The sequence below is a fragment of the Mus pahari genome, chromosome 4 (assembly GCF_900095145.1).
Source record: "Mus pahari chromosome 4, PAHARI_EIJ_v1.1, whole genome shotgun sequence".
NCBI lineage: Eukaryota > Metazoa > Chordata > Mammalia > Rodentia > Muridae > Mus > Mus pahari.
This window is the reverse complement of record NC_034593.1, coordinates 123,628,057-123,654,703: the sequence shown is the minus strand read 5'-3', so window position 1 is coordinate 123,654,703 and position 26,647 is coordinate 123,628,057. Positions and strand designations below refer to the sequence as shown.

Sequence of the window (26,647 nt, the reverse complement as noted above, 5' to 3'; positions counted from 1 at the left end):
GAAGAAAATATCTAATAAAATAAGTTAAAAAAACAAAGAAGTAAGCCTAGGAAATCACTAGAGGAAATTAATTGGAACTTTAAGATGGATTTAATTCTGAAGAATCATGAACAATGCAAAATTGGTACCTAACAAAGTGGATAGCAAAAATGCAAGAAGAAAAATGGTGGTAGTATATTGAGCCAATCAATATCTATATTAATAATTGAGATCAATTCAAATTGATTAGACACTTAATTTTAAAAGAATACTTGTTCATGTTGTACACAAAAAGATGACCTAAGTTCATACAGTCTAAAAGAACATGTATTTTTAATGAAGGTTAGTTAGCTATAAAGTGAAGATCTACCGCCACACCAAGAGTTAAGAAAGCTGTGGTGGCCCTGTTATGACAGGACAAGATAATATAAAGACAAAACCCATGGCAGGAGATAAAAGAATACATTTGATAAGAATAAAGTATAGCAGCCTAGATGTTTCTATCTTTTTTGTTACAGATATGCTTATAAGTTTCATCGAGGCCAAAGAAACAAAATTTGGCAATACTCAGAAGCAGTCTCACTCTTTCTCAGTAGTTAACCAAACTTCTAACAGAAATCCATAAGGGTACAGAGGCTTGAAACACAACTAATTCAACCAATTTGTCATTTACTGAATGAGGAGTAAAAACACAGAGCTCACATATTTGTTTAAGGTGTGCTTGGACGGTTACTAAGATGGAGCACGTGCCGAGCCATCAACAGCTTCAGTACATTCAGGAAGATCAAAACGTTAAGAGAACGTTCCCTACGTGCTGCAGACTCACTCCACATATGTAAGAATCAAGACAATGTTTCAAAAATAATATTTCTATCAAGGAAAAAATTATAAAAAAATTAAAAATTGTAGAATGAAACAAGCTGCAGTTAACCGTTAAATGAGGGAAATTTATGGCCACAAAAGTGAAAAGCATATATTTATTTCTATGTGGCTTCTTAGAGATGGCTAATATCTTATATATGTAAGGAACACAAATTGAAAAAAATGGAAACATGAATTGAATCGGGGACTGGGAGAAGAGGAAAGCTAAACAGAATCAAATAAAGAAAGTGGAGATACAAAGATTGTCAGAAGAGAATATAAATAGGGAAAACTATATTCCCAGCTTTGTAGTAAACAAACAAAAAAAAATAGTAGATAAAAATGTGCTTTACTTTAGGGTCATCTCTCCACATGGTTGTAGAATAACAACTTCAATGTTGTAGTACTGGTCTAACAAATAAATATACTATAGATAATGACAGGTTCCTTAGTCAGAGATGGAGGAATAAGCTGTGTTAACAGAAAGCTGATATGAATCTCATGAAGGACCATCAAATTTAGAGGTAAAAGATAACAGATTATGGCTGCTAATATATACATTTCAGATGGGTAAGTATAGAAGTAAACACACACTCCTATATCTGCATATAAATCTGTCTGCTGAGAGGGTCTAAGAACAGTGATAGCCCAGCTCATACAAACACACCTAGCCCTCAGATATTAATTTACAAAAGCAAACAGCCACCAATTAATTGCATAAAAGATGAACACCATCATTAATATGCAGGAAAACACAAGGTCAATGAAATACCAGTGAACGACTATCGGGAGCCTGGCTTTCAAAGGCTGCCAGAGCGACCTAAGTATGACTTAGATTTGGAACCCGATGTGCATGGTTGCTGATGGCAGGTCAAAGTGTGCAATGATTGTGAAACGTTCAGATACCTGCTTAGTGTGTGGTCTGGTGATGCCAGCCCTGGATATTTTTCTAATAGAAGTAAAACCTTGTACCACCAAGAAAAAAAAATGAATCTTATTCATAATGTCTGTGGCAGTTTGATTCATCATTATCTAGAAACAATCAGACTGTCATACAGTGACATGCATTATTTCATTGTGCACAGCTGTATTTATGCTGTGGTACTCCTTAAACAATGAATGAATGAATGAATGAATGAATGAATGAATGCTTTGCTCTCTTCCTCTCCTAATCTCTCTCTGCATGAACTCCTTTCTCTTTCTTTCTCCCCTATCCCACCTTTCCCCATGGTGACTTCCCTGGTCTTGGTCGTTGGGGCCATTGAACTCACCCACCTGACAGTAGCTTCCCAATAAACATTCCTTTAATAGAATATAAAAAGTAAAAAGAATGAATGTTTCTACTACACACAATATAAGTGAATCCCAGCCTGTGTACTACTGAGTGAAAGACACCAGACATAAAGCAGAACACGCTGTAAGATTCAAATTTGCAGCCTCTCTAGATTAAACTAATATAAACAACATTAACTCTATAAAAACTGAATAGCAGATCCGAGGCTGTGAGGAATGACATTCTTATGAGGATTAACAAGGGATTCTGAGTAGATATTCCATGCCTAGGAAACCTACTGGACCTGTAGTATATAGTTAATGGATTTGTTTTTAAAATTATTAGCCTGCACACTTAGAAATGGTTAAACTATAATACACAGCCATTTTTTTAAAAAAAAAAAAAAATAGATTTCTATAACAAATGCAGTATTTCAGACTAAAGCAATATCAGTGCACAGAAAGCATGGTTCTATTAGTGTTCAAGCAAGATCATAATACTCAGGACAAGTGTCAGGAAAAACAAAACATAAAGGGAGACTTGAAGTCTCACAATATCCAGAGGTAAGATTAATCTTTTCAGGGGCTGGTGAGATGGCTCAGTGGGTAAGAGCACCCGACTGCTCTTCCGAAGGTCCAGAGTTCAAATCCCAGCAACCACATGGTGGCTTACAACCATCCGTAACAAGATCTGACGCCCTCTTCTGGAGTATCTGAAGACAGCTACAGTGTACTTACATATAATAAATAAATAAATCTTAAAAAAAAAAATTAATCTTTTCAGCTTATTGTAAATTTAAATCACCTCAAGACATAAAGCCATCAAATAAAAAAGGGTCTCAGGATAAACATTAAATAAACCTCACAGAATATGTTTTGTCTTGTCTTGTAGATAAACTGACCATTGTGCACCATCCGAGTGGTAAGTGTTAAGTATGAAATGAAGTATTTAAACTAAAACAAAGCACACATTAAATATTTTTAATTGATGTAAACCCAGTAGTTCTATGTCAATACACAGCTTTGTACAGATTGCAATTTATGCGTAAAACCATCTGACATCAAATATAAAAGTGTGCTGTCTCTATAGCAGCCATACGTTTCCATCAGAATGGAGAAAGGGGACTTTATGATTTGACTATTTGTGTCCTTTGGCACATAATTTAAGCTCTTCTTCTAGTTTTATTCTTTAATTAAAAAAGTATTAGGTATGGCATTTCAAATATTGTCTTTGTTGATCTTTCTCCCCTCTCTTCTGCCCTACCCTACTGCCCCCCACTTATACAGCCCCACTCTGTGGCCTCCTTTCCAGTTTCTCAGCCCATTGGTTCAACTGCTCTCTCTTCCTTTATCAGCTCCTTTGTTCCCTTCTCATGGTCCTGTCACAGCCTACCTGCATGTCAACAGCCTACCTATATGCATACATACAACTAAGATTAGCATATGCAAGACAGCACCTACACTTTTCCTTTGGGCTCCCAAAGGGAGATTTTTCATTATAGATCTTTTCACATCTTTACTTTAGTTTATTTCTACCTATGTTTTCATTTGTTTGTTTGTTTGAGATTTAAAAGAAATGTTTTCTCCACATTTCTTTCATAGAAAATTTGTTATTGGGGTATATGAAAGTTGATGGTTTCTGACTATTAGTTTTGAATCCTGCAACATTTTATCATGTGTTTATTAGATCTCAGAGTTTTCTTGTAGACTTTGTAAGGTCTTTTAATTATAGAATCATGTTATAAATAAAATAAATAATTTAACTTATCCTATTTTTAACCTTTATCTTGTCTAGTTTGTCTAGTCCTTTGAGCACTATATGGAAAAGTAGCGGACTGAGTACTCATGTCATGTCCCAGATTTTAGAATAAATGCTTTCAGGTTGTTCATATAAAGCATAATATTGGCTCTAACATTGATATATAGATATATAGATATATATAGAGATATGTATATGTTTTATTCTTTAATCAGAAATTATTAGATATGGCATTTTCAAACATGGTTTATCTCTTAATATATATAAAAAGATATATATATATGAAAGCTATAGCTATATATATACATATATTTATATGTGTAAATATGTATATATGTATACATATGTGTATATATGTATATGAGTATATATAATCTATTATTTTGAAGAACTTATTTCTAATCATTCTAGGATGGATATCATGTGAGCTTTGTAAAATTCCTTTTCTGTATCTACTGAGATGATGATGTAACTTCTGTCCTCAATTTTACTTATATATCACACCTAGTGATTTAAATATGTGTACCCAGATTGAAAGTGCAACCCACTTGGTCATGGTGATTAATTTTCTCAATATGTTCAATTTTATTTGCAAAATTTTTCTTAAAAATTTTTCGTCTATATTCATCAAGGAAATTAGTCTGAAGTGTTCTTTTTACCATGTTTGTGTCCAGTCCCAGCATTCGGGTAGTAATACTGGTTTCACAGAGCAAATCTGAGACTTGGCCTTCACTTTGTATTTCTTGGAACATTTTGAGAAATATCAATGTTAAATCCTCCTGAAATGTTTGGCTGAATTCAACAGTGAATCTTTTCAGTCCTAGCTTTTCTTTGTGGAGATTTTTGTCAACTTTGTTCAATTTTTCAAAGAATGAACTCTTTTATTTATTCAGTATGTTGTCCCTTTAGTCCCTGTTGTTATTTTTTCCTCTACTTTTTACTTTATTCTCGACATCTTTTATATTTAGGTTTGACTTGTTCAAGAGGCTTCAGAAATACCATTATCTGATTTATTTGAGATTTCTCTTATTTTTTTACTGCTATAGTTCATGGCTATATACTTTATTTGAGGATTGTCTTAGCTGAATTCAGAGGATATGGTAAGGTGTACTATTGGGTTTTGTTGGGATTTTAAAGCAAATTCCTCCTTGACCTTTCTAAGGTAGTGGCAACACTACATGTTACAAAGTAAATTTTTCAGTCTTCCAGTATTTATGCCATTTCTGAGATTTCTCCTGCTGGCTTTTTATATTTTTATCCCATTGTAGCCTGGTAAGATACAAGTAACTGTGCCCACCAGAGTGATTTTTTTTTATTTAATAACTTTGTGTCATAGGATATGATCAATATAAAGATCTATATAAATATTAGAATAGTGGAAGTCTACTGCTACTATTGTGCCGTTGCCTATGTGATCTCTTATGCCTTTCAGTGTTTGCTGTATAGCATACAATATGTATTGCTTGCATATTTACATACTTACAGTTGTTGTATCTGCTTAATGAATTTTTTCTTTGTTAACATGTAAGGTCCCTCCTTATCTCTTCTGACTAGTTTTGATCTCATGTCTGCTTTAGCAAGCATAATTGCTATGCTTGCTTACTTATGGCCTTCCTTTGATTGGTAGGTAGATTTTCATCTTTTTACACTCCATTTTTCGATGCCTTTGCTGGGTAAGTGAACTTTTGGAGACAACAGATAAATAAATCTTGTTTTTAAATCCAGTCAGCTAGACTGTGACTTGTTAGAAAGTTGAGAACATTTTCATTTAAAGTTATTGATGAGAGGGGCTTGCTATTTCCCAGTGTTGTGGTTGACTACATTGGGGTTTTACTTCTTCTCTTCTTGTATTAGTGTTGGAGGTCTGCTGGCTAGCTGTGTTGGGTAGAATTGATCCTTTACCACCTCTTATTAGATAGTTTACCTCATGGCATGAATTCTTTTATGTGTTCTCATGAATGAATCAGTCTCCGTTTTTCATGTGTAAAACGTAAATGAAAAATATACATGGGAATTTGTTATAAAGGATGATAATGATTTATGGAACTGGATTCTGATGGTTGATAAACAGAAGTCACTGATAGAGGAAATTAAATTTGTGCAATACTCAACATAATGACTCATATGAGTATGATGAGAAGGGAAATATGTGGAAACACTGGGAGGGAAAAGTAAAGGTAGAAGCCAGATCGAGAGCTGTTGAAGAACCAGCCTAATCCAGTAAGTGTGAGGAGAAGCAGTGGAACTGTACTGATGACTGGGCTGGAAACAGGACTCTCATCTGTACTGATGACTGGGCTGGAAACAGGACTCTGTAACGCTAGGGGACCATCATAAGCAGCCAGTGCGGAAAACGATGCTTTGCAACTGGCCAGTCTGTCAAATGCCGAAAGAGAAAGAAAAGGCAGAGGTTGTTACTGCTAGGAGTTGAAGATTATTTCTAAGCACAAGTGATTCCTCAATACACAGCTCAAGTCAGCCTATATGGAAATACTGTTCAGTCTATATGGAAATACTGTTCAGTCTATATGGAAATACTGTTCAGTTCACCAAGCGGATGCACTTAATGTGCCCTTGTTATCTGTTTATACTTCTTCCATTTAATACTCATATCCAGGTCTTTAGCTTAATTCAATTGATGAAGAAACCAATTAATATATATGTTATTAATTACATATAGTAAAATTCTGTATTTACAGGTAATACTGCCCACAATGAAAATATGTTGTACAACAGTCCCTTCAACAGTAAGGTAGGTTGTGTTCATTTTTGTTTTAATAATGCAGAGGAAGAATTCCTCTGTTCAGTAACAAAAAATTTCCATCTTGCTTATTCTTTGAACCAATATGATTCAGAAAAGTTAGATAAGCATTCATATTTAATATCAATGAATAGTAATTTTAGGAAATGTATTATTTAGAAAAAATAAAGATGGAATTTCTAGGGGATGGGAGAACTCAGTGTTTCCATGAAAAATAAATATTTGAGGCATTAACTATATCAGTTCTAACGATATAAATAGAATGAGAATTTTATTCAGAAAGCATATTCCTTATGGACAACTTATAGGAAATATGTAGCCCCCAAAATATTGATTTTTGCAAATATGCAGCATTTCATATCATAAATAAGACATTGCTAAAAGCATAAGAAGAACGTTAAGCCAGAAGAGAATGACCAAAAACCCAGATACTTCAAGAAATCGCAGTGAGTGTCCTGCCTGCAGATTCTTTATGAAAAGCACAGTATTTCTGCTGTTGGCACATGTGACACCAGAGATGAACATGGTCGTCACGAGTGATGTTGCCCTTGGATTTCTTGCTAACATACAAGATTAAAAGTCCTTGGTAAACTTCCTAATGAAAACATTTTTCATTTTCCAAAGTAGAACTAACCTTTTAGCTATCTTGTTTCAAATAAATAGTATTTTTCATTAAAGTCACATACACTTAAGAATAATTTGATTACATTTCTGGATTTCATGACCCACTATAGAGTTTGCCTACTCTTTTACTCACTGGAGTGCAGAATTGGAGGCTGCAGTGAAGCACAAGAGTTTTTCCAAAGAGCCTTTTAAAATCTGAAGGAATATATATTTTAATATATATATATATATATATATATATATATATATATATATATATACACACACACACACACACATTTACTTTTTGAAATACATTTTTTAAATCATGAAAAATTTTGGATAAGAAAGGGTGTAAGTTCTTAATACCTACTGATTTACTTTTAAAATTAAAGCAAACTTTGAGTTGCACATGCTGCATTGGCCTGTAATCGCAGCACTGGACAACCCAAGACAGGGAGGGAGTAAATGCCAGGTCAGCCTAGATGATGCAGGGAGATCATGCAGTAAAAGAAATTAAACCCTAAGATTGTGGTACAGCTTTACTGTGATTGTTTCCTTTTAAGATAGAGGGTTGTCTACAAGGTACCTTATAAAGGTATTCTTCCCAGAACTGTGAATGGCAGCTATGCTTTATCATGTCTCCTTCTTGTGCCTTAAAATGGAAAAGCCTTACTTCTATGTCATTTTTGTTATTAATTTTTAGTTTCCTGCAAGAATCCAAGTTGAAAAGGAATTTGGTTTCTGCTGCAAAAAAGATCATTAAAAAAGGTAACATAGTAACATTGTTTCGTAAGAAACCTAAACTGGTGATGATATGGGTTTCAATCAATAATTTAAGAATCAGGAGTCTTTAAATATTTCATTGTCTTCTCTTGAAAGAATAAATGTGTGGGTTTTTTTGTTTTGCTTTGTTTTTCAGGCAAAGAAAAATGTTCCTTAGAAAGATTTATATACGGGTGATTTTAAGCTAGGCAATAAATGTACAATGATGCATGATTCTCCATCCCCTAATCCATTTCTTGTGATCTTATTTTCAGACTATTATAATCAAACTCAAGAATCTGTAAACATGTTGTACACTGGTGAAGCAAGCCTGCTTCTGAAATACCTGGTGTCCAGGGCTAATCTGCATGTACACAGGACACAAGCGTGCCTTTGGATTTCAGAATGTGCTAGCACCACAATTTATTGATACTGTACCACTTCAGATGGATACAACAAAAGATGGAGACTTATAGCATTCCCTGAAAATCCATTCACTTTTACCACAACTTTTGCCACTGGAACACCTCATTCTTCCATCTTGAAAATTAAAGAAAAATAAATCAGCAAAGTTAAATGCAGTCTAGCAAAATTATGGAACCAAACTATATAGATTATTCTTTCTGTTCTCACTCTCCTCCAACTAAGAGTTACAATATATTTGCTCTTTAAGTGACCATCTTCTGCCTGCCTTTCTCACATTCACAGCCATAACGTTTTCAGATAGTTTCTTTTAATTAATGCCTATTTGCATATACCTTTGAAATGTACTTTTATTCACAGTTTTCTTTAGTTGATGGTATTTTGTGTTTGGGTGATAAGCAAGCACACTCTGCCAGTGAGCCAGTCTTCAGCCCTCTACACTGTTTTCCGAAGTCATGTAAATTCTATCAATTAATGATGTGCACTGCGATATTTCAGAACACGGATGCCTCGCACATTGCCTGTGCTCATTCTCTGCTCTTCTGGAAGGTCTTTCCCCATGCCTACCTGTACCCGAGTCCTTACTAAATGTCTTTCTCTCAAATTAAAAAGTACTTTTGCAAATCGTTTTATTATTATTATTATTATCAAGAGCCTGTGACTTTGTCTGCCTCTTTCATAAAAACCGTTCGCCAGTTTAGACTAGATTGCAAGTTTGTCACACTGATTTTCGTGTAAAATGCTATCAACTGGTTGAATGTTTAAAACTATTTCTGGTTCTCCAGAATAAGTTTATCAGGATTAACCACTAAATTTTCTTTTTTGTCATCGTAAACTACCAATCAATCAAAATAACATGGCTAATTTCAATAGATAGGAATGATGTAATAGAACAAATACGAATGATTGTTTTCCTAGTTTCTGAACACTGATAGGAATATCTACCTAAAGATGGTATTGTGTTTCTCATATCTATTAATATTTCCAAATAATTAGTTTATAGAATCGCAAACCGGGGAGGAGGCTCATCCATGTAATGCTACCGCCCAAGCATGGAGACTCGAGTTCCAGGAACAGCCTGGCACCATAGCACTTTCTGGGCCTTAAAGAACAGGAGGACCCTGGAGCTTGCTGGCCAGCTAATCTCGCCAAATTGGCAAGCTCCAGTTCAGTCAGAGACCCTGTTGCAAAAAGTAAGGTAGAAAATTACAAAAGAAAATATCTGACATTAACCTCTGACCTACATACACACATACCTGCCCACATTCAATGAACAAATACAATAAAACCCACAACTTTGGACAGTTAACATATGCTGATATTCTTAAATTCTCTCAAATTGTACTGTGGTTTTGATGGTTAATCATTTCCTACTTTTCTCTTTCTAAATTGGTATAAAACCCATGTTGTTCAAAAGGTATCCATCTAAGAACCGCTCACATTGATAGCAGTGTGCTCACCTCTGTGTCTACATACTGATCATTTCCATGACTCCAGGGCTCTCTGTCAATTCTGTCTCATTTGATGCCCTTACATGAGCTACACATTATCTTTTAATCTTTATTAAATTTGTTCTTTGACAATTCCATCCATGTGTATAAAGTATTCTGGTGACATTTATTCACCATCCTATCTCTCCTCGCTACAAATAAATCCCTCTTTCAGTTTGTTCCTTTACCCACTAACTTTAACCAGGGTCCTCTGCGTGAGGATAGGGTATCCTTTAGAGTCTATAGACCTACTGGGAAGTACAAAATTGTAAGTCTTCAAGTGCCCCTCCTCCAGAATTCACCAGTAGTCAATAGCACAGAAGAGAAGGGTATGCCACCAAGAGCCCCTCCCCATTCCATTGCATTCCCATTACTATGACACCCACATACACTGTGATGCACAATTTCAATGGCTGGATGTGTCATGTCTGGGAGGCAGCATTGTACAACCCTTCTCCCTATCTTCTTTCTGGATATCTCCCCTTCCATGATGTTCCCTGAGCTTTAGATGGGATAATATGAATGTCTTGTTTGGGGCTTACCCTTCAATGTGATGGTTAACTTTGCTTGTCATTTTGATTGGCTTGAGAAATACCTGGGAGATTAGTAAAAATAAATCTGTATGTCTTAGGGTTTTATTGTTGTGAATTAACCATGGCAATTCTAATAAAGGAAAACATTTAATTGGGGCTGATTTACAGTTTTAGAGGTATAGTCCTTTATCATCATGGTGGAAAACACAGCAGCCTATAGGCAGACATGATGTTGAAGAAGGAGCTGAAATTTTTACATCTTGATTCACAGGCAGCATGAAAGGCTGTACTATACTATGCAGTATCTTGAGCTTAGGAGACCTCAAAGCCCGCTCCCACATTGTCACACTTCCTCCAATAAGACCACACCTCCTATGTCCAGTTTTCTGAGGAACCACCAGACTGATTTCCAGAGTGGTTGTACAAGTTTGCAATCCCACCAGCAATGGAGGAGTGTTCCTCTTTCTCCACAACCTCGCCAGCATCTGCTGTCACCTGAATTTTTTTTTTTTTTTTACTTCTGCAGGCAAGGAAAGTGAGCCTAAAGAGGGGGAAAAGAAACTTGTGCAAATCGTGTGGGTCACAAACGGAGTCAGAAAGTGGCCTCCAAACTGCCTTAGTGCTAGGAAAAGAATTTTAAATCAGTAAAACTAAGACACATGCCTTACACAGTGAACAAAGGCAAGGCCAATGCCATCCCAATATGGCTTTCTAAATCAAAGTTCTACAGATTCCCCAAAACAGAAACTCCAAACAAGAAGAGACCTCTCTGTGCTGATGGAGGCCAGATTAATCATCTCGTCTTCTTGGTTATAGCTAAAAGCTGGTTATTAGGCCGGGGATGGGGGGGTTAATCCTTTCTCTCCCAATTATTGATTCTAGTCTACTGAATTTATTTTTTTTAATTTTTTTATTCTTTGGGAATTTCACACCATGTACCCCAAACCCACTCATCTTCCAGTCCCTTTGTATCTGCCTTCTGACATTCCTGATTCCACCCCCCCCCCAATGTAATGTTAAACTTGTTGTGGAAGCTGTACTGTGTCACAGTGTGTCTCACAGTATACCCCCTTTTTTAAATTTTTTTTATTATTTTCTTTATTTACATTTCAAATGCTATCCCGAAAGTTCCCTATACCCCCTCCCCCTGCCCTGTTCCCCTACGCACCCACTCCCACAACTTGGCCCAGGCATTCCCTTGTGCTGGGTCATATAAAGTTTGCAAGACCATGGGGCCTCTCTTCCCAGTGATGGCCAATTAGGCCATCTTCTGCTACATATGCAGCTAGAGACACAAGCTCAGGGGTACTGGTTAGTTCATATTGTTGTTCCACCTAGAGGGTTGCAGCCCTCTTCAGCTCCTTGGGTACTGTCTCTAGCTCCTCCATTGGGGACCCTGTGTTCCATCCAATAGCTGACTGTGAGCATCCACTTCTGTGTTTGCCAGGCACTGGCATAGCCTCACAAGAGGCCGCAATATCAGGGTCCCTTCAGCAGAATCTTGCTGGCATGTGCATTAGTATCTAGGTTTGGTGGCTGATGATGGGATCGATTCCCGGATGGGGTAGTCTCTGGATAGTCCATCCTTTCATCTTAGCTCTAAATTTTGTCTCTGTACCTGTATCCTTTCATGAGTATTTTGTTCCTTATTCTGGGCATTTACCCAGAAGATCTTCCAAATGGTAATAAGGACACATGCTCCACTATGTTCATAGCAGCCTTATTTATAATAGCCAGAAGCTGGAAAGAACCAAGATGTCCCTCAATAGAGGAATGGATACAGAAACTGTGGTACATTTACACAATGGAGTACTACCTGCTTGTGGACGTTGTACATCGTGGTGCGGAGCCTAGTGCGCACCACGATGTACAACGTCCACAAGCAGGGGGTCTGCAACCCTGTAGGTGCCAACAACAATATGAACTAACCAGTACCCCCTGAGCTCGAGTCTCTAGCTGCATATGTAGCAGAAGATGGCCTAATCGGCCATCACTGGGAAGAGAGGCCCCTTGGTCTTGCAAACTTTATATGATGCAGCACAGGGGAAGGCCAGGGCCAAGTAGTAGGAGTGGGTGGGTAGGGGAGCAGGGGCGGGGGTGGGGTATAGGGAACTTTCGGGATAGCATTTGAAATGTAAATAAAGAAAATAATAATAAATAAATTAAAAAAAAAAAAAGACCACACTTCCTAATAGTGCCACTCCTTATGAGCCAAGCATTCAAACACATAAGTCAATAGGGCCTTTCCTATTCAAACCCGCACATGGTGTGTCTGAAACCATGATTCCATAGATGATCAGATCATGATGGTTTTGACCTCGTCTATGGTTAAATCCACTGAGTAGACTGTGGCTTATAGACTGTGGACTATGGGGCCTGGCTTTGGTATGTTACCAGGGACAATCCGTTCATGTAACTCTCTGCTTCTTAAGCACCATGAGGCAAATAACTTTCTTTTTCCCTTGCATACCCTTCTTCCATGATGTTCTACCTGACCCTGGCCCCAACCGTTAGCCAATAACCCTTCCTCCCTTAAGCTGTTCTTCTTAGATACATATTGCTAATACTGTCACCTGGCAGAGCTGCATAGAAATTTCTCCAAGTTGCATAGAAATTTTTGGTAGACAGAAACTTTGAACTGAAGATGCTTTGTCTTACATCACTGGGTGTTCTGCTTACCTTCTCTTGTGTTTTATTTATCTCTAGACTATCTAGATTTCCGAGCAGAAACAAAAATATTCAATCCTATAAAAAATGAACAGTTCTACAATCTACCATTCATTTATGCTTAAGGTCATTTGTCATAATGCCTATAATTTATATTTTGATACCAGAGTTTCCATTCATTTGGGGAAGTTGTAATTTTTGATGAATTATGCAAATTAAAATCCCTATGGAAATGGCACTTTTACCCAGCTTTCAAAAAATTAATAGCTATTGTTTCTAGGTTGTCTTCCTTCCCGTATCAGTGGCCAATAATTAACCTGGAAGGCGAGAAAGTCCAATCTAGCTTACATAAGAATTTGGGTATTTTTACTCAAATTCTTATGTAATGACACTTTGTGACATAGATATCCGGGAACCATCAGTCGTCATATTGTACCCATATCAGGATTTCTCTTGCTCTTTTTCTACTGTCTCTGCCATCATCCTTTTTGAGAACAGTGTTCACTACCTTTATCAGTGGCTCTTGTCCTTTAACTCTTTAGTACAGTTCCTTGTATATGGTGACCCTCTACGAAAACATTATTTCATTGCTACTCCATAGTTATAATTTTGCTACTGTTATAAATTGTAATGTGAATATCTGATATGCAGGATATCTGATATGTGACCCTTGTAGAAGGTTGGACCCCCACCAGGGGTCATGACCCACAGGGTGAAAACCACTATAGTTTTGAACAAAGCCAAGTAACAAAAGTTAACTTTGTCCCACATTGAAAATTAAAGAGAGGAATCCCTCTTTAAGTGAATCTGGTCAGAACCAGGTTTATAACCTCTGCCAACAGAGCTTAACTTCTATACATATAATCAATAGCTAAGAAAAGGTGTGTCTCTTTGCAGGAGCAGAGGTACAATTGGCTATTTCTGTGGATGGCCTGAGAAACAGTTTTGTCTATTCAGCCCCCAGAAAATTCCTATTTCCTGTGTCTTTACCTAACCGAGTCTTCTATCCTTTTAGGGTATGCCAAGATGGTTTCAGTCTGTGCTCCCAGAAATTTAATCCCTAGTACCTGTGAAAGATGTTATTTTCAGCAATAAATATTTTAAAGGCTACTAAGATAAAATGAGGTCATGCTAGAGTGGGTAGTCCTATAATCAAGGACGCTGCATTTCCTCATGGGAAGATAAGAGAGAAGCAAAGAGGAATCTAAAAACCTCGTAAAGTCAGACAGATGAACCAAAACTACCAGAGAAGTGTTGAACTCTATTTTTAGGAAAGCCAAGCTGCTAGAAGGTAGGATGGTTCAGGAAGCATTGCCCTGTATATTGTTCAGAGGCAGCAAGGCTCTGATAGGACTTGGGTATTAGTCTTTCAACTTCAGAATAATGGAGAACCCAGTCAGCATCCATTAACATACAAATGAATAGAAAGCCCGTGCTATATGTGATTCCCCTGAAATGGTAAGTATTTTCCAAAGATTGTCAGCTTTTCACTCATCTTTATAAATCAACAAGATGCCCCTTATATCACCAGTTACACCATTTTCTGAATATCATATATTCACAAACTAAGAAATAGATGTAACATAGTAATACAAAATGTTCTGAGCATCTATATTTCCACTACAATGCTGTCACAACTCTGAAGACTATGTAAATAAAGAGAACAGTCATAGTATTTTGTTAGCGCTAGTCACACTTGATGGATGTGCAAAGGCTTAAAAGAAAAATCAAGTCAGTAAATGGAGAATATGCAGAACGGGCTTACACACTCAGGTGTTTGGTTTTCACAGCCATTGTCCCCTCCAGGCACATATGTTGAGTGCTTGATCTCCAGCTGGTGATTCTGTCTTGGGAGGTTCTGAATACTATGGGATATAGTTGGAGGAAGTGGGTCCCTATGGGGTGTACCTAGTCTTAGGTCCCTTCCTCTTACTCTACTTCCTGTCAGCCAGGAAGTCAAGAATGTCCTCCACATCACACTCTTGCCAGCTTCATGTTCTGACTCACCACTGGCCTGGATTCATGGGAGCCCAGGACTATAGAGATGTCTCTGAAACTTCAAGCAAGATAAATCTTTCCTCCCCAATACTGTTGTCACAGCTATTCAGTCACAGCTATAATAGAGCTAACACAGCACACAGTTTTCTTGTTAGGAGACCAGACATCCATCAATATACTTAAAGTGAACAGTGATTAGATTTTTGGACTGCCTTTGGGTTCTGTTATATTTTATTTAGCCAAGTCAAATTTGACTGCAGGATATTGGGGGAAAGTGTTAGAGGTTTTTTTGCTGGTGTTTTAATCTTCTACTGGGACTTTCATTACAAATTAACTGCTCAGTCATTTCAATTTTTTAACACTTATTTCTGGTACTGCCACTCAACTTAGGAACTGGGTAGAAACAGCTAAAAACATCTCTTGGTCTTATATTAGAGTTGGCCATAACAAATGTTCATGTAAGAATATAGATTGATCCCACACACTTTTTGTAGCATCTGGGCCCTGTTTGTTTCTGTAGGGCATAGGAGACGGAAGGAAGGATTCTTATGTTAGTAAACTAGAAATCTAAGAACGACGCTTCCCATCTGGGATTGCTTTGATGAGAACACTGGCACATCCCTCTCTATTAACTACTAAAATGTAGTGTCATCATGCAGTGACAACAATCTCCATGATTTAGACTTTAAACCAGTGAGAATAAACACTTTCATATAAATAGGGTTATATTTATTTACTATGACATTCAGCAAACTTCTAGAGTTTATAGAAGAAAATGCATTTATACATTTAGCCCCTACAAGCACAAAGCAGTTACATAAACCCAACATAATTAAAGCAATTTATATAGGACATAAACTTTATGACATTTATAGTCAACTTGCAAGTAAAGGAGGCAACTAACAGAAATAACTTGTAGGAAAAAAAAACACTTATGTGGTTTGCACAGTTCCAAAATACCAGTCTTTAAATATGCACAATTCCGCCACAGTGCCAAGAGGAGACTTGAAGACGACATAGAAAATATGGCCTCAATTTAGAGATTTGGAAAGAATGTAAAACAAAGACCTACTTTTACAGTGGCTGTTGTCAAGAATCAGCTCAATATTACCAACATTATATTTTCATTAACTCCATTAGAGACTACCATTTCAAATACACAGCATCTTTGCATAGCTCTACTGGACAACTGATGCAAGCTACTTGTGCTGTAAGAGCTTCCAAGTGCAAGAAATGCTCAGACGTTCCCACTGTACAAGACAGCTTGTTAAATATGGAACTGATGTGTCTTTAATCCCATTGGACAACTAAATAGCAGACTGTGTGTCTACCTAAGGTCACAATCAGAGTGGAGCCTGGCAAGTGGCACTTTTATGGGATAACAGCAAACCTAGTTTCTTCCTAATATCCAACAATCCAGATAAACCTTAGCACATACTCCCAGTCAACTACTGAGGAGTTGTCCGTCGCTGTGTATTTAATGATGTCATGTTCTGAACATGCTCTTGATGGAATTGTTATAATGAACACTGGCCCACAGCAACAACTGAACACAAGGAGATTCCATCATGTAGTAAAAAGAACAAACGGATAGGGATCTTGACCTGCAGACTTGATGGTGACCTGATTTAGAAATGTGTGGATAAAAAGCAGCAGCAGCCGGAGGACCCAACAATACCTCTTCTGGGCATATACCCAGAAGATCTTCCAACTGGTAATAAGGACACATGCTCCACTATGTTCATAGCAGCTTTATTTTTAATAGCCAGAAGCTGGAAAGAACCAAGATGTCCCTCAATAGAGGAATGGATACAGAAACTGTGGTACATTTACACAATGGAGTACTACTCAGCTATTAAAAACAATGAATTTATGAAATTCTTGGGCAAATGGATGTATCTGCAGGATATCATCCTTAGTGAGGTAACCCAATCACAAAAGAAGTCACTAGATATGCACTCACTGATAAGCAGATATTAGCCCAGAAACTTAGAATACCCAAGATACATTATGCAAAACAGAAGAAAACCAAGAAAGATGACCATTGTGTGGATACTTCATTCCTCCTTAGAATAAGGAACAAAATACTCATGAAAGGATATAGGTACAGAGACAAAATTTAGAGCTAAGATGAAAGGATGGACTATCCAGAGACTACTCCATTCGGGAATCCATCCCATCATCAGCCACCAAACCTAGATACTAATGCTCATGCCAGCAAGATTCTGCTGAAGGNACCCTGATATNGCGGCCTCTTGTGAGGCTATGCCAGTGCCTGGCAAACACAGAAGTGGATGCTCACAGCCAGCTATTGGATGGAACACAGGGTCCCCAATGGAGGAGCTAGAGAAAGTACCCAAGGAACTAAAGGGGGCTGCAACCCTGTAGTTGGAACAACAGTATGAACTAACCAGTACCCCCCTGAGCTTATGTCTCTAGCTGCATATGTAGCAGAAGATAGCCTAATCGGCCATCACTGGGAATAGAAGCCCCTTGGTCTTGCAAACTTTATATGTCCCAGCACAAGGGAAGGCCTGGGCCAAGTAGTGGGAGTGGGTNGGTAGGGGAGCAGGGGCGGGGGGTATAGGGAAATTTCGGGATAGCATTTGAAATGTAAATAAAGAAAATTTTTAAAAAAGTGAAAAAAAGAAAAGTTTACTATATTTATAGTCATTATGTATGAATAGTATTGAAAGTTGAGGAAATATTTCTTTCAATTAAAAAATCATCATCTTGTTAAGTCAAAACTTTCTCATGTAACTGATGGATAAGCAACATTCCAACAAATGTTATTTTTGTCTTTGACATGAAGCCACTAACCTTCAGTCATGTTTAAGTCATGGCTAATCATCAATTACAACCCTAGCTTGAAGGTTATTTAGTGATACTATATAAAAATAGAATGGGGATTTAATCTTTCTTCTAGTATGATTGATAAAAATTCATTTTATTAATAAATTTTTCTTTCATCTTCAGAACTTATTGGAGAAGTAATATAAAATTTGGGGATATTTTGTGAAATTTGAGAAAACTCATGTACCACTTAAATGTGAGATATAAAATGTTAGTGCCTTTTTGTTGCATGATTAAATTGTGTGTGTGTGTGTGTGTGTATATATATATATATATATATATATATATATATATATATATATATATATAAAAGCAACAGCAGCAACTAAATAAATGATTCTGTGCTCCCAAACCAAGTCACCATATGTCCTTGGAATCAAGGCTCAAGGTATGTTTTGAGAAAGAGTGACCTTTCTTAAGCCATCTTTACCATTAAATTGACTATTTGAGAATTTTATACATGTATCTAACACATCCTGAGAACTCTTTCCCACCACCACCAGTCTGATTCTCCCTTCCACAACTATCAATCTCCCTCTCACTTCCTGACCCTTTCTCAGATTCATGATTGTTGTATTGTGACCAAATTAGTTCAAAAGGAAGATTTCTGGGGCCATTGGATTGAGACTATCCATTATGTATTCAGTGGATACATAACTGAAATGAATGACTTCCCTTTCCCTGAAACTATAATAAATAGGTAAATAGTGAAGTGTAGGACTCCTTGAGCTCCTCTTCAATCCTTGCCTGGCTCTTGATGGGCCCGTTCTTCAGTAAACCCAGTACAGTCATCTCCAGTTCTTAAAAGTTCTTGGTCACAATAGCTATATATAGTGCAAATGTTGAGGTTTTCCCAGCCCTTCTTCCTATCTTCCAGCTTTGGCAATATTTCCACACTTTCCTCTTCAGTTTTCCCTGAGCCACAGAGAGGGTGTGGTATGAATGTGATCCTTTAATGTCTGAAACTCAACCATCACTTATTCTTAACACCTTGTAGAGCCATAAGTCTCTGCACTTGTCATGGTTCACTGGAAAGTGTGACATCTCTAATTAAGACTGAGAATGTATTTTGTTTATGGATATAAACAAATAAGCATATATTTATAAGCATATACTTAGAAGGAAGTTCAACACTATGCCAATTTAGTTAAACAACAGATTGAAGTGCCCTAATGAGCCTTGAGTTTTCAGTGTCAGATATGGATTCTTCCCTGTGAGTTGGGCTTCAACTTCAATTACTGAGAAGTTTGTTATCCTGTAAAAACTGTACCGTTATTGCCTGAGTGAACAAACATCTTGCCTGGCAAGTCTATCCTACAGATCACAGAGTTCATAGCTTGGCCAGACCCTTGGTGCCTTTTCTTCCCCAGCAGTAGTCATATCACTTTGCAGCACTATGAAAGCTAGCTCCCAGAGACAGCTCCAATCCCAGGCACTCCAACATGCCCAGGATCAGAGGATCAGAGGTGAGGAGGACACAACATCTGCCCCCAACACTGGGAGTAACTGGGACAGACAGGACCCAAGTACACAGGAACTCCGCCAGACCAGTGTCATGGGTTCTTTCTGGTCTGTTCGGACTGGTACCCTGAGCAGACCTTGAGCGCAAACTCCGCAGCCAGCACCACAACACCCAGAGGCAGCTCCACTCCCAGGCACTCTAACAAACCCAGGATCAGAGAATCCCAGGATCCCAGGAGCTTGGTCACACCAGGATCTCAAGGTCCCAAAGGCAGCTTGACTCCCAGGAGCTCAGACATACCTAGGATCTCAGGATCAGAGGATCCCAGAATCACAGGATCACAGAGACATCTTGATTTGGAGGAGTTCTGACATAACCAGGACCACAGGAAGGACAGGTTCCAGTCAGACATAGCCATGGCAGGTAGCACTAGAAATAACCAGATGGTGGGAGGCAAGTATAAGAACATAAACAACAGAAACCAAGGTTACTTGGCATTATCAGAACCCAATTCTCCCACCATAGTAAGTCCTGGATACACCATCACACTGGAAAAGCAAGATTCAGATCTAAAATCACTTCTTAGGATGGTGATAGAGGACATTAAGAAGAACATAACTCTCTTAAAGAAATGCAGGAGAACACAGGTAAACAGCTAGAGGCCCTTAAAGAGGAAAGACAAAAATCCCTTAAAGAGTTACAGGAAAATACAATCAAACAGGCAAAGAAAAGGAACAAAACCATCCAGGATATAAAAAATGGAACTAGAAACAATAAAGAAATCACAAAGGGAGACAACCCTGGAGTTGAAAAACCTAGGAAAGAGATCAGAAGTCATAGACGCAAGCATCACCAACAGAATACAAGAGATAGAAGAAAGACTCTCAGGTGCAGAAAATACCATAGAAAACATCGACACAACAGTGAAAGAAAAGGCAAAAGGCAAAAAGCTCCTAACCCAAAACATCCAGGAAATCCAGGATACAATGAGAAGACAAAACCTAAGAATAATAGGTATAGAAGAGAGTGAAGATTCCCAACTTAAAGGGCCAGTAAATATCTTCAATAAAATTATAGAAGAAAACTTCCCTAACCTAAAGAAAGAGATGCCCATGAACATACAAGAAGCCTACAGAACTCAAAATAGACTCGACCAGAAAAGAAATTCCTCCTGTCATATAATAATCAAAACACCAAATGCACTAAACAAAGAAAGAATTTTAAAAAGCAGTAAGGGAAAAAGGTCAAGTAACATATATAGGCAGACCTATCAGAATTTCACCAGACTTCTCACCAGACTATGAAAGCTAAAAGATCCTGGGCAGATGACATACAGACCCTAAGAGAACACAAAAGCCAACCCTGGCTACTATTCCCAGCAAAACTCTCAATCACCATAGACAGAGAAAACAAGAAATTCCATGACAAAAACCAAAATTTTACAATATTTTTCCACAAATCCAGCCCTACAAAGGATAGTAGATGAAAAACACCAACACAAGGAGGGAAACTACACCCTAGAAAAGTAAGAAAGTACTCTTTCAACAAACCCAGTCAAATATAAATCCACTTATAATGAGAAAATTAACAGGAAGTAACAATCACTTTTCCTTAATATCTCTTAATATGAAAATTAATATTACCAACATATAACCTAATCGCTTGAAATTCAAAAATACAAGGAATTAGAAATTTGTCAGCTGTCATCCCATGGTCTAATTTCATAATGGGAGACATAGGTCTAATATTGTACAATCCATTTACACTTTCTGCTTGATTGTACATGACTGGGTCTAGCTGTGTGCCACATAATGGTCTTGAAATCATACTTCTCCTATCTCAGCCTCTCTATTAGTGGGATTGTTTATTTAACATTTGTACACTATACTATGGTTTTCAGAACAGCTTACATATTTAAAATTATTTATATAGCCAAAAGAAATGTAGACAATTAATTTGGGAGGTGGCTTGTAAGAGAACAGCAAAGAGTGAGACTGAAGGCTTTGCTTGATATTTATAATTATTGTATCAATTTTGAAGAAAAGGACTTTATAAGTTACTCTTATTCTGAGATGAATGCTATTCAAAATCATCACAGCCAATGAACCAGAATCTTATCCTCACCTAATGTCTGTGCCACCCTCCAATCAGAGCCATTGTTCATTGAAACAGTTGATGAATGACTTTATGGATAGACCATCTTAATATACACACCATTTCTTAAATGAATGTAACCTGTTCCCTGCAGGCTGAGAATGACAACAATTACTCAAGTCAAATAGCTTTGACCATAACAGGAAATCTGTATTCAAAATCCATGCCTACAATTCATTACTTGGCACAGCAGAACTGTCAACGCTTAGCTTATCTACTATGGAGGTAAAACCCTTTGGTAATGTGAGGGACATTCAAGTACAGCCTTATTACAATAAATTCCAATGTCCAAAACTGTTCTTATTTTGTGTTTGTACCTCATTAAAAGCCAAGATTTTAAGCTCTACTAAAAGCAAAACAAACAAACAAAAAAGTGTGGATACTTCGCTCCTTCTTAGAATGGGGAACAAAATACCCATGGAAGGAGTTACAGAGACAAAGGTCGGAGCTGAGATGGAAGGAGAGATCAACCAGAGACTGCCCCACCCGCAGATCCATCCCATATACAACCACCAAACCCAGATACTATTGCATATGCCAGAAAGATTTTGCTGACGAACCCTGACATAGCTCTCTCTTGTGAGGCTATGCCAATGCCTGGTAAATACAGAAGTGGATGCTCCATCTATTGGATGGAACACAGGGCCCCTAATGAAGGAACTAGAGAAAGTACCCAAGGAGCTAAAGGGGTCTGCAACCCTATAAGTTGAACAACAATATGAACTAACCAGTACCCCACAGAGCTGTGTCTGTAGTTGCATATGTAGCAGAGGATGGCCTAGTCGGCCATCAGTGGGAGGAGAGGTCCTTGGTATTGCAAAGATCATATGCTCCAGTACAGGGTAATGCCAGGACCAGGAAGTGGGAGTGGGTGGGTTGGGGAACAGGGTGGGGGAAGGGTATAGGGGGCTTTGGGTATAGCATGTGAAATGTAAATGAATAAAATATCTAATAAAAATGCCTTAAAAACTAATAGTGATACATTATTTTAAAAGAAAAAGAAGGCTAGCATGGAAGGGGCTTCTAGTTCATTCCAGCTTTTTCTCTATATCATGCAACCAAGATATATGGTTTCTTCAGCAATAGGGTCTTACACTCGGACCAATGACCTGTAGTGATATGTAAAGTCTTATGTCTGACTTTGGGTGAAATGTTTTGGCAAAGTCTTTGCTAAGTTTGGACCAGTCAGTAGAGGCTAAGAAATTGTTATGAGACTCTGAAAACTCTGAAGAAATGTTGTCTTTCTGGAAGGTCCGCACTTGGAGCTACATGAGAGCTTGAAGCTGTATTAATCTTAGACCTAACCCACTCCTGGCAAACCTGGAGTTCTTACTTTTCATTATGACCAGCCATGGTCTAAAGGGACTGAGATCTGTGTGTGTTTTCTGCTCTCATGGGCAGCAAGGGCAAGAGAACTTTGGTAGCTGGAACCTTCCCCAGCCCCAATTAATCTTGTATGATGTTTGAATAAAGTAGCTGGAGTGAGCTAGCTGGGTGTTGGTCTGACCTGAGAGGCTGTACCCCTCTGCTTCTTTGCAAAGTGAAGGCTTAGCATCTTGGTGAGCTTCTGTGTCTACTACAGCACCTACAACCGACATCAATCAATAATAACCCTTAAGAATTTATCCAACACCTATCATTGGAGCTTTTGCTTAGTAATCCATAGCTTCAAGAATTATTTTCCAATCCTGTCACTTCCAGATCTGCTTGCTCATTTGGTTTTGGCTTTGTTTGGTTCCAAGATTATATAAGGATGTTTTTCATACTCCTGTCATTTTGGTTAACCATTCCTCCTTCCCTCATCTGCCTTTTCCTCCACTGTTTTTAAACCTTCCCACCTGCTCTGAACCTCCCTTTCTACTTATGTAATCACTACATTCCCTATCCCCTCTCTTAAGACAACCTCTCGTCAAGGGCTCCTTTCCAGTTCCTTCTCCTACAGGACTCCTAGTTACACATGCTCACTTATGGATTCAAGCTAGGAGCCACATTTGAGGGAGAACATTCGGTGTTTAATTTTTTTTTTTTTTTTTTTGTGCCTGTGTTACCTCACTCAACTCCAGTACAAAATTTAAAGAAATGTAAATGACTTTGATGTCCATGATCATTTATTTTAACCCATGCATTTTCATCTTCTGGAAGCAACCTTATCTCTACAGAAGAGAACAATCAACTCTTTTTAAGGAAATTCTAAGAAAAGAGTCTAGACGAATTAAGTGTACCCAGATTTGATTCTGAGATGAAGGACAGAAGGGCTGGCTCAAGTGGACAAGAGACTCGGTGCTCAGCTTTGGGGTAGAGTTTATTCAAAGTAGTTATTTCAAAGTCAGTTTCTTCCATCTTTTTTTTTTTTCTTAAAACTGTTCCTAGTGCACAATTTTTAATTCTTAGAAAGATGTCATAGTGATACTTGAACTACTTTCCCGATGCCTTCTCATAGTTTTTCAATTTTAAAGTGAAAACATTCTGTCCCCATGAGTCCTAACTGCAGGAAAGAACAGAGAGCCCAAGAGTCAGTTCAGGGCAACTTATTTCAGCCTTGCACTCCAAGCTTTCCGATCTGCCATTTTTTTAGCACCAGATGAAACTTGTGGGTGTCTGCTGGCTGAGCACCCCCTCAGGCATGTGGCCCGGGGTGTGCTCAGATGGAAAGCAGAGCTTGTGAGCCTTCAGACACTTCTTCCAGATGGGATGTGATTGGAACTGATGCATTCTATCATAGTCTTTGGGAGGAGGACCAATCTTCGTCCCACTCAGGACTGATAGTCAATCTCTTGCCCACCCAAGGTCCTTTGAAATAGGCTGGATACTGGATACTTTTTAACTGCCCCTTATTGTAGAAATACGAAACGATTCACTACATTGTTAGCAGCATATGCTTGACATACTTTGAGACAAAGATTTAATAAACACATTAGGGAAAATAAATTATAAATAGCACATGTTTTTGCACAACCCGAGCCGCGGGACAGTAACTACTCACAATTCTCAGACAAATTTCTTCAAATCACTTATGAAAAAGACTGCGTAAATGAGCAGAGTGGTTTGGGTATATATGCTGGTTACAGAGTTATAAATGGATGAAGCTTAAAGAGATATTTGCTAAAATCCTCAGGCTTCAATACACAAACAAAAGCAAACACCTGCGAACCTGCCTGACAGAGAATGAAGCTGCCAGAATTCAAACAGTCGTTGCTCAGAATGTTGGTCCCCCAGTTCTAAACTTCATGTGTTGACCCAAAGGAAATGGCACTAACACATAGAAGTCTAGAGTTGGTGTTTATCTAGGAAGTCATGGCTATCACCAATGATACCAGAGAGACCCTTTTGCCTATCAATACAAATGGAACACAGTAAGACAGCCTAGTAAGAAAACCAGAACCCCATTAGACTCTGAATGTACATTGATCTTAGGCATTTTAACCTCACAAAACAATAAGGAGCAAGGTTTCATTGTTTCTGAACCAGTCTGATCATGAAATACTATTATAGTAGTCTTAACTAGCAAAGTGCTCATCATATAACATAAGAGAGGCATAGGGAGGAACTCCTTAGATTGGCCTTTCCATGGGGATGACCAGCTTCAGGAAAAGTAATGAACGAGCTTTGGAAGCCACAGCATCACTTACACTGAAGCTCTGCCTACCTGTTGCTCCCAACCAAGACCTGAGCACTGTGTGAGAGCTGTAGCCAGGCTTCAAGGGGTAAGCTTTGTTCTGAGTAGCTGAGTGGTCTCAGGACCTCACTAAGACCTCTGGAGAGGCACTGAAATCTTCATCTCTTCCAGCCTTACCGTTCTTCTTTGTGCCTCTTTTCATAGGTGCCAGATGTGCAGTACAATCTAGACTCTGACCCTGCCAGCCTGTGTCCACCTCTGCTGTCCCATCCAGTAAATCCCCTGCATTTCTCACTCTGTCACCTCCAGGAAGCCCTCAACTGCTATAAACCCACTTCAGTGTCATCTTAGCCCATCTTCCTTGTAGAAAACAAATAATAGCTAGACACTGTAAAGTTGATATTGACTATGAACAGCAGAGTAATAACTATCTCCTTTCTCTTCTACAACAAAGCATACATGATTTCCAATTTTTAATTTCCTGTTTGAACTGTTATTCCTTCCCTGCAAACCATTTCAAATAAAGGATCACTTTTCTTGGCCTTCCTTCTGTTGCCTTACCTATGACTTTCTTTAGCCCAAAGTCACACTTATCCTATTGACACAAAGTTACCTGGATAAAAAAATGAACAGGTTTCTAACAGAAGTAATCATTTTCTAAGGAAATGGTTAATTCTCTTAATTCTAACCTTCCACGCTTTACCTGTTCTAGTGTCTGAAAGGAAAGGTTTAAATGTGCATTGTGAAATCCAATTTCATCTATATAGCCTTGGCTTCATACAGTAGTGATGCTCAAATCGAAATCATGTTGTCATAGCTATTAGCCTAAGTCTGCATTAAGACTCGCCCTATTGTGAACTCACTCTGGAGTCTATGCAAAGCTAGCCACATTTTGCCAGGCACCAACAGACTCCAGGGTTTCCTAACTCACTGCCCCCTTTGTCGTGCTATATTCTTGGCTCAAAACCACCCTCTAGTATCACCTACATTACGTGTTTTCTTTGTGAACAGTGAAAGAACAGAGCTACAGTTTGGACAGATGTTGAGGGCGAGATTTCTTTAGAGAGCAGCCATGTAAGCAGAGATAATAAGCAAGTGCCTGTTCTATGGAGAGAGCCTTTGAGAGCATAGAGGATGTCCAAGCAGGAATCCCAAGGCCACCACAACAGCCCCCACAGCTCGACAACACAGGGGCAGGAAAGCAGAGAGAAATGTGGCACTTGCTAGCAGTCTGCAAATGTCACACGCTGAGTCAGCACCAAAGGAACCAGAAGATGAGACTCATTTCAACTTTTACCTTTGATGAGTATTAAGTGCCCCTCCTTGTCTTTTTTGATAACTTTGGGTTGGAAGTCAATTTTATTAAATATTAGAATGGCTTCTCCAGCTTGTTTCTTTGGACCATTTGCTTGGAAAATTGTTTTTCAGCCTTTCACTCTGAGGTAGTGTCT

General features: G+C 38.2%; 1 protein-coding gene across 1 annotated transcript in view; it reads left to right on the top strand.

The window, feature by feature from the left end:
- The window catches only part of Bank1 (B cell scaffold protein with ankyrin repeats 1), a 260,238-nt gene extending 251,244 nt beyond the window's left edge, over positions 1-8,994 (top strand). Inside the window, exons 14-17 of the mRNA XM_021195807.2 lie at positions 3,005-3,034; positions 6,571-6,623; positions 7,942-8,006; positions 8,276-8,994. Coding sequence (XP_021051466.1) covers positions 3,005-3,034; positions 6,571-6,623; positions 7,942-8,001 — 143 coding nt within the window. The 3' untranslated portion in view covers positions 8,002-8,006; positions 8,276-8,994. The remainder of the gene's footprint in view (positions 1-3,004; positions 3,035-6,570; positions 6,624-7,941; positions 8,007-8,275) is intronic.
- The last annotated feature ends 17,653 nt before the right edge of the window (positions 8,995-26,647 follow it).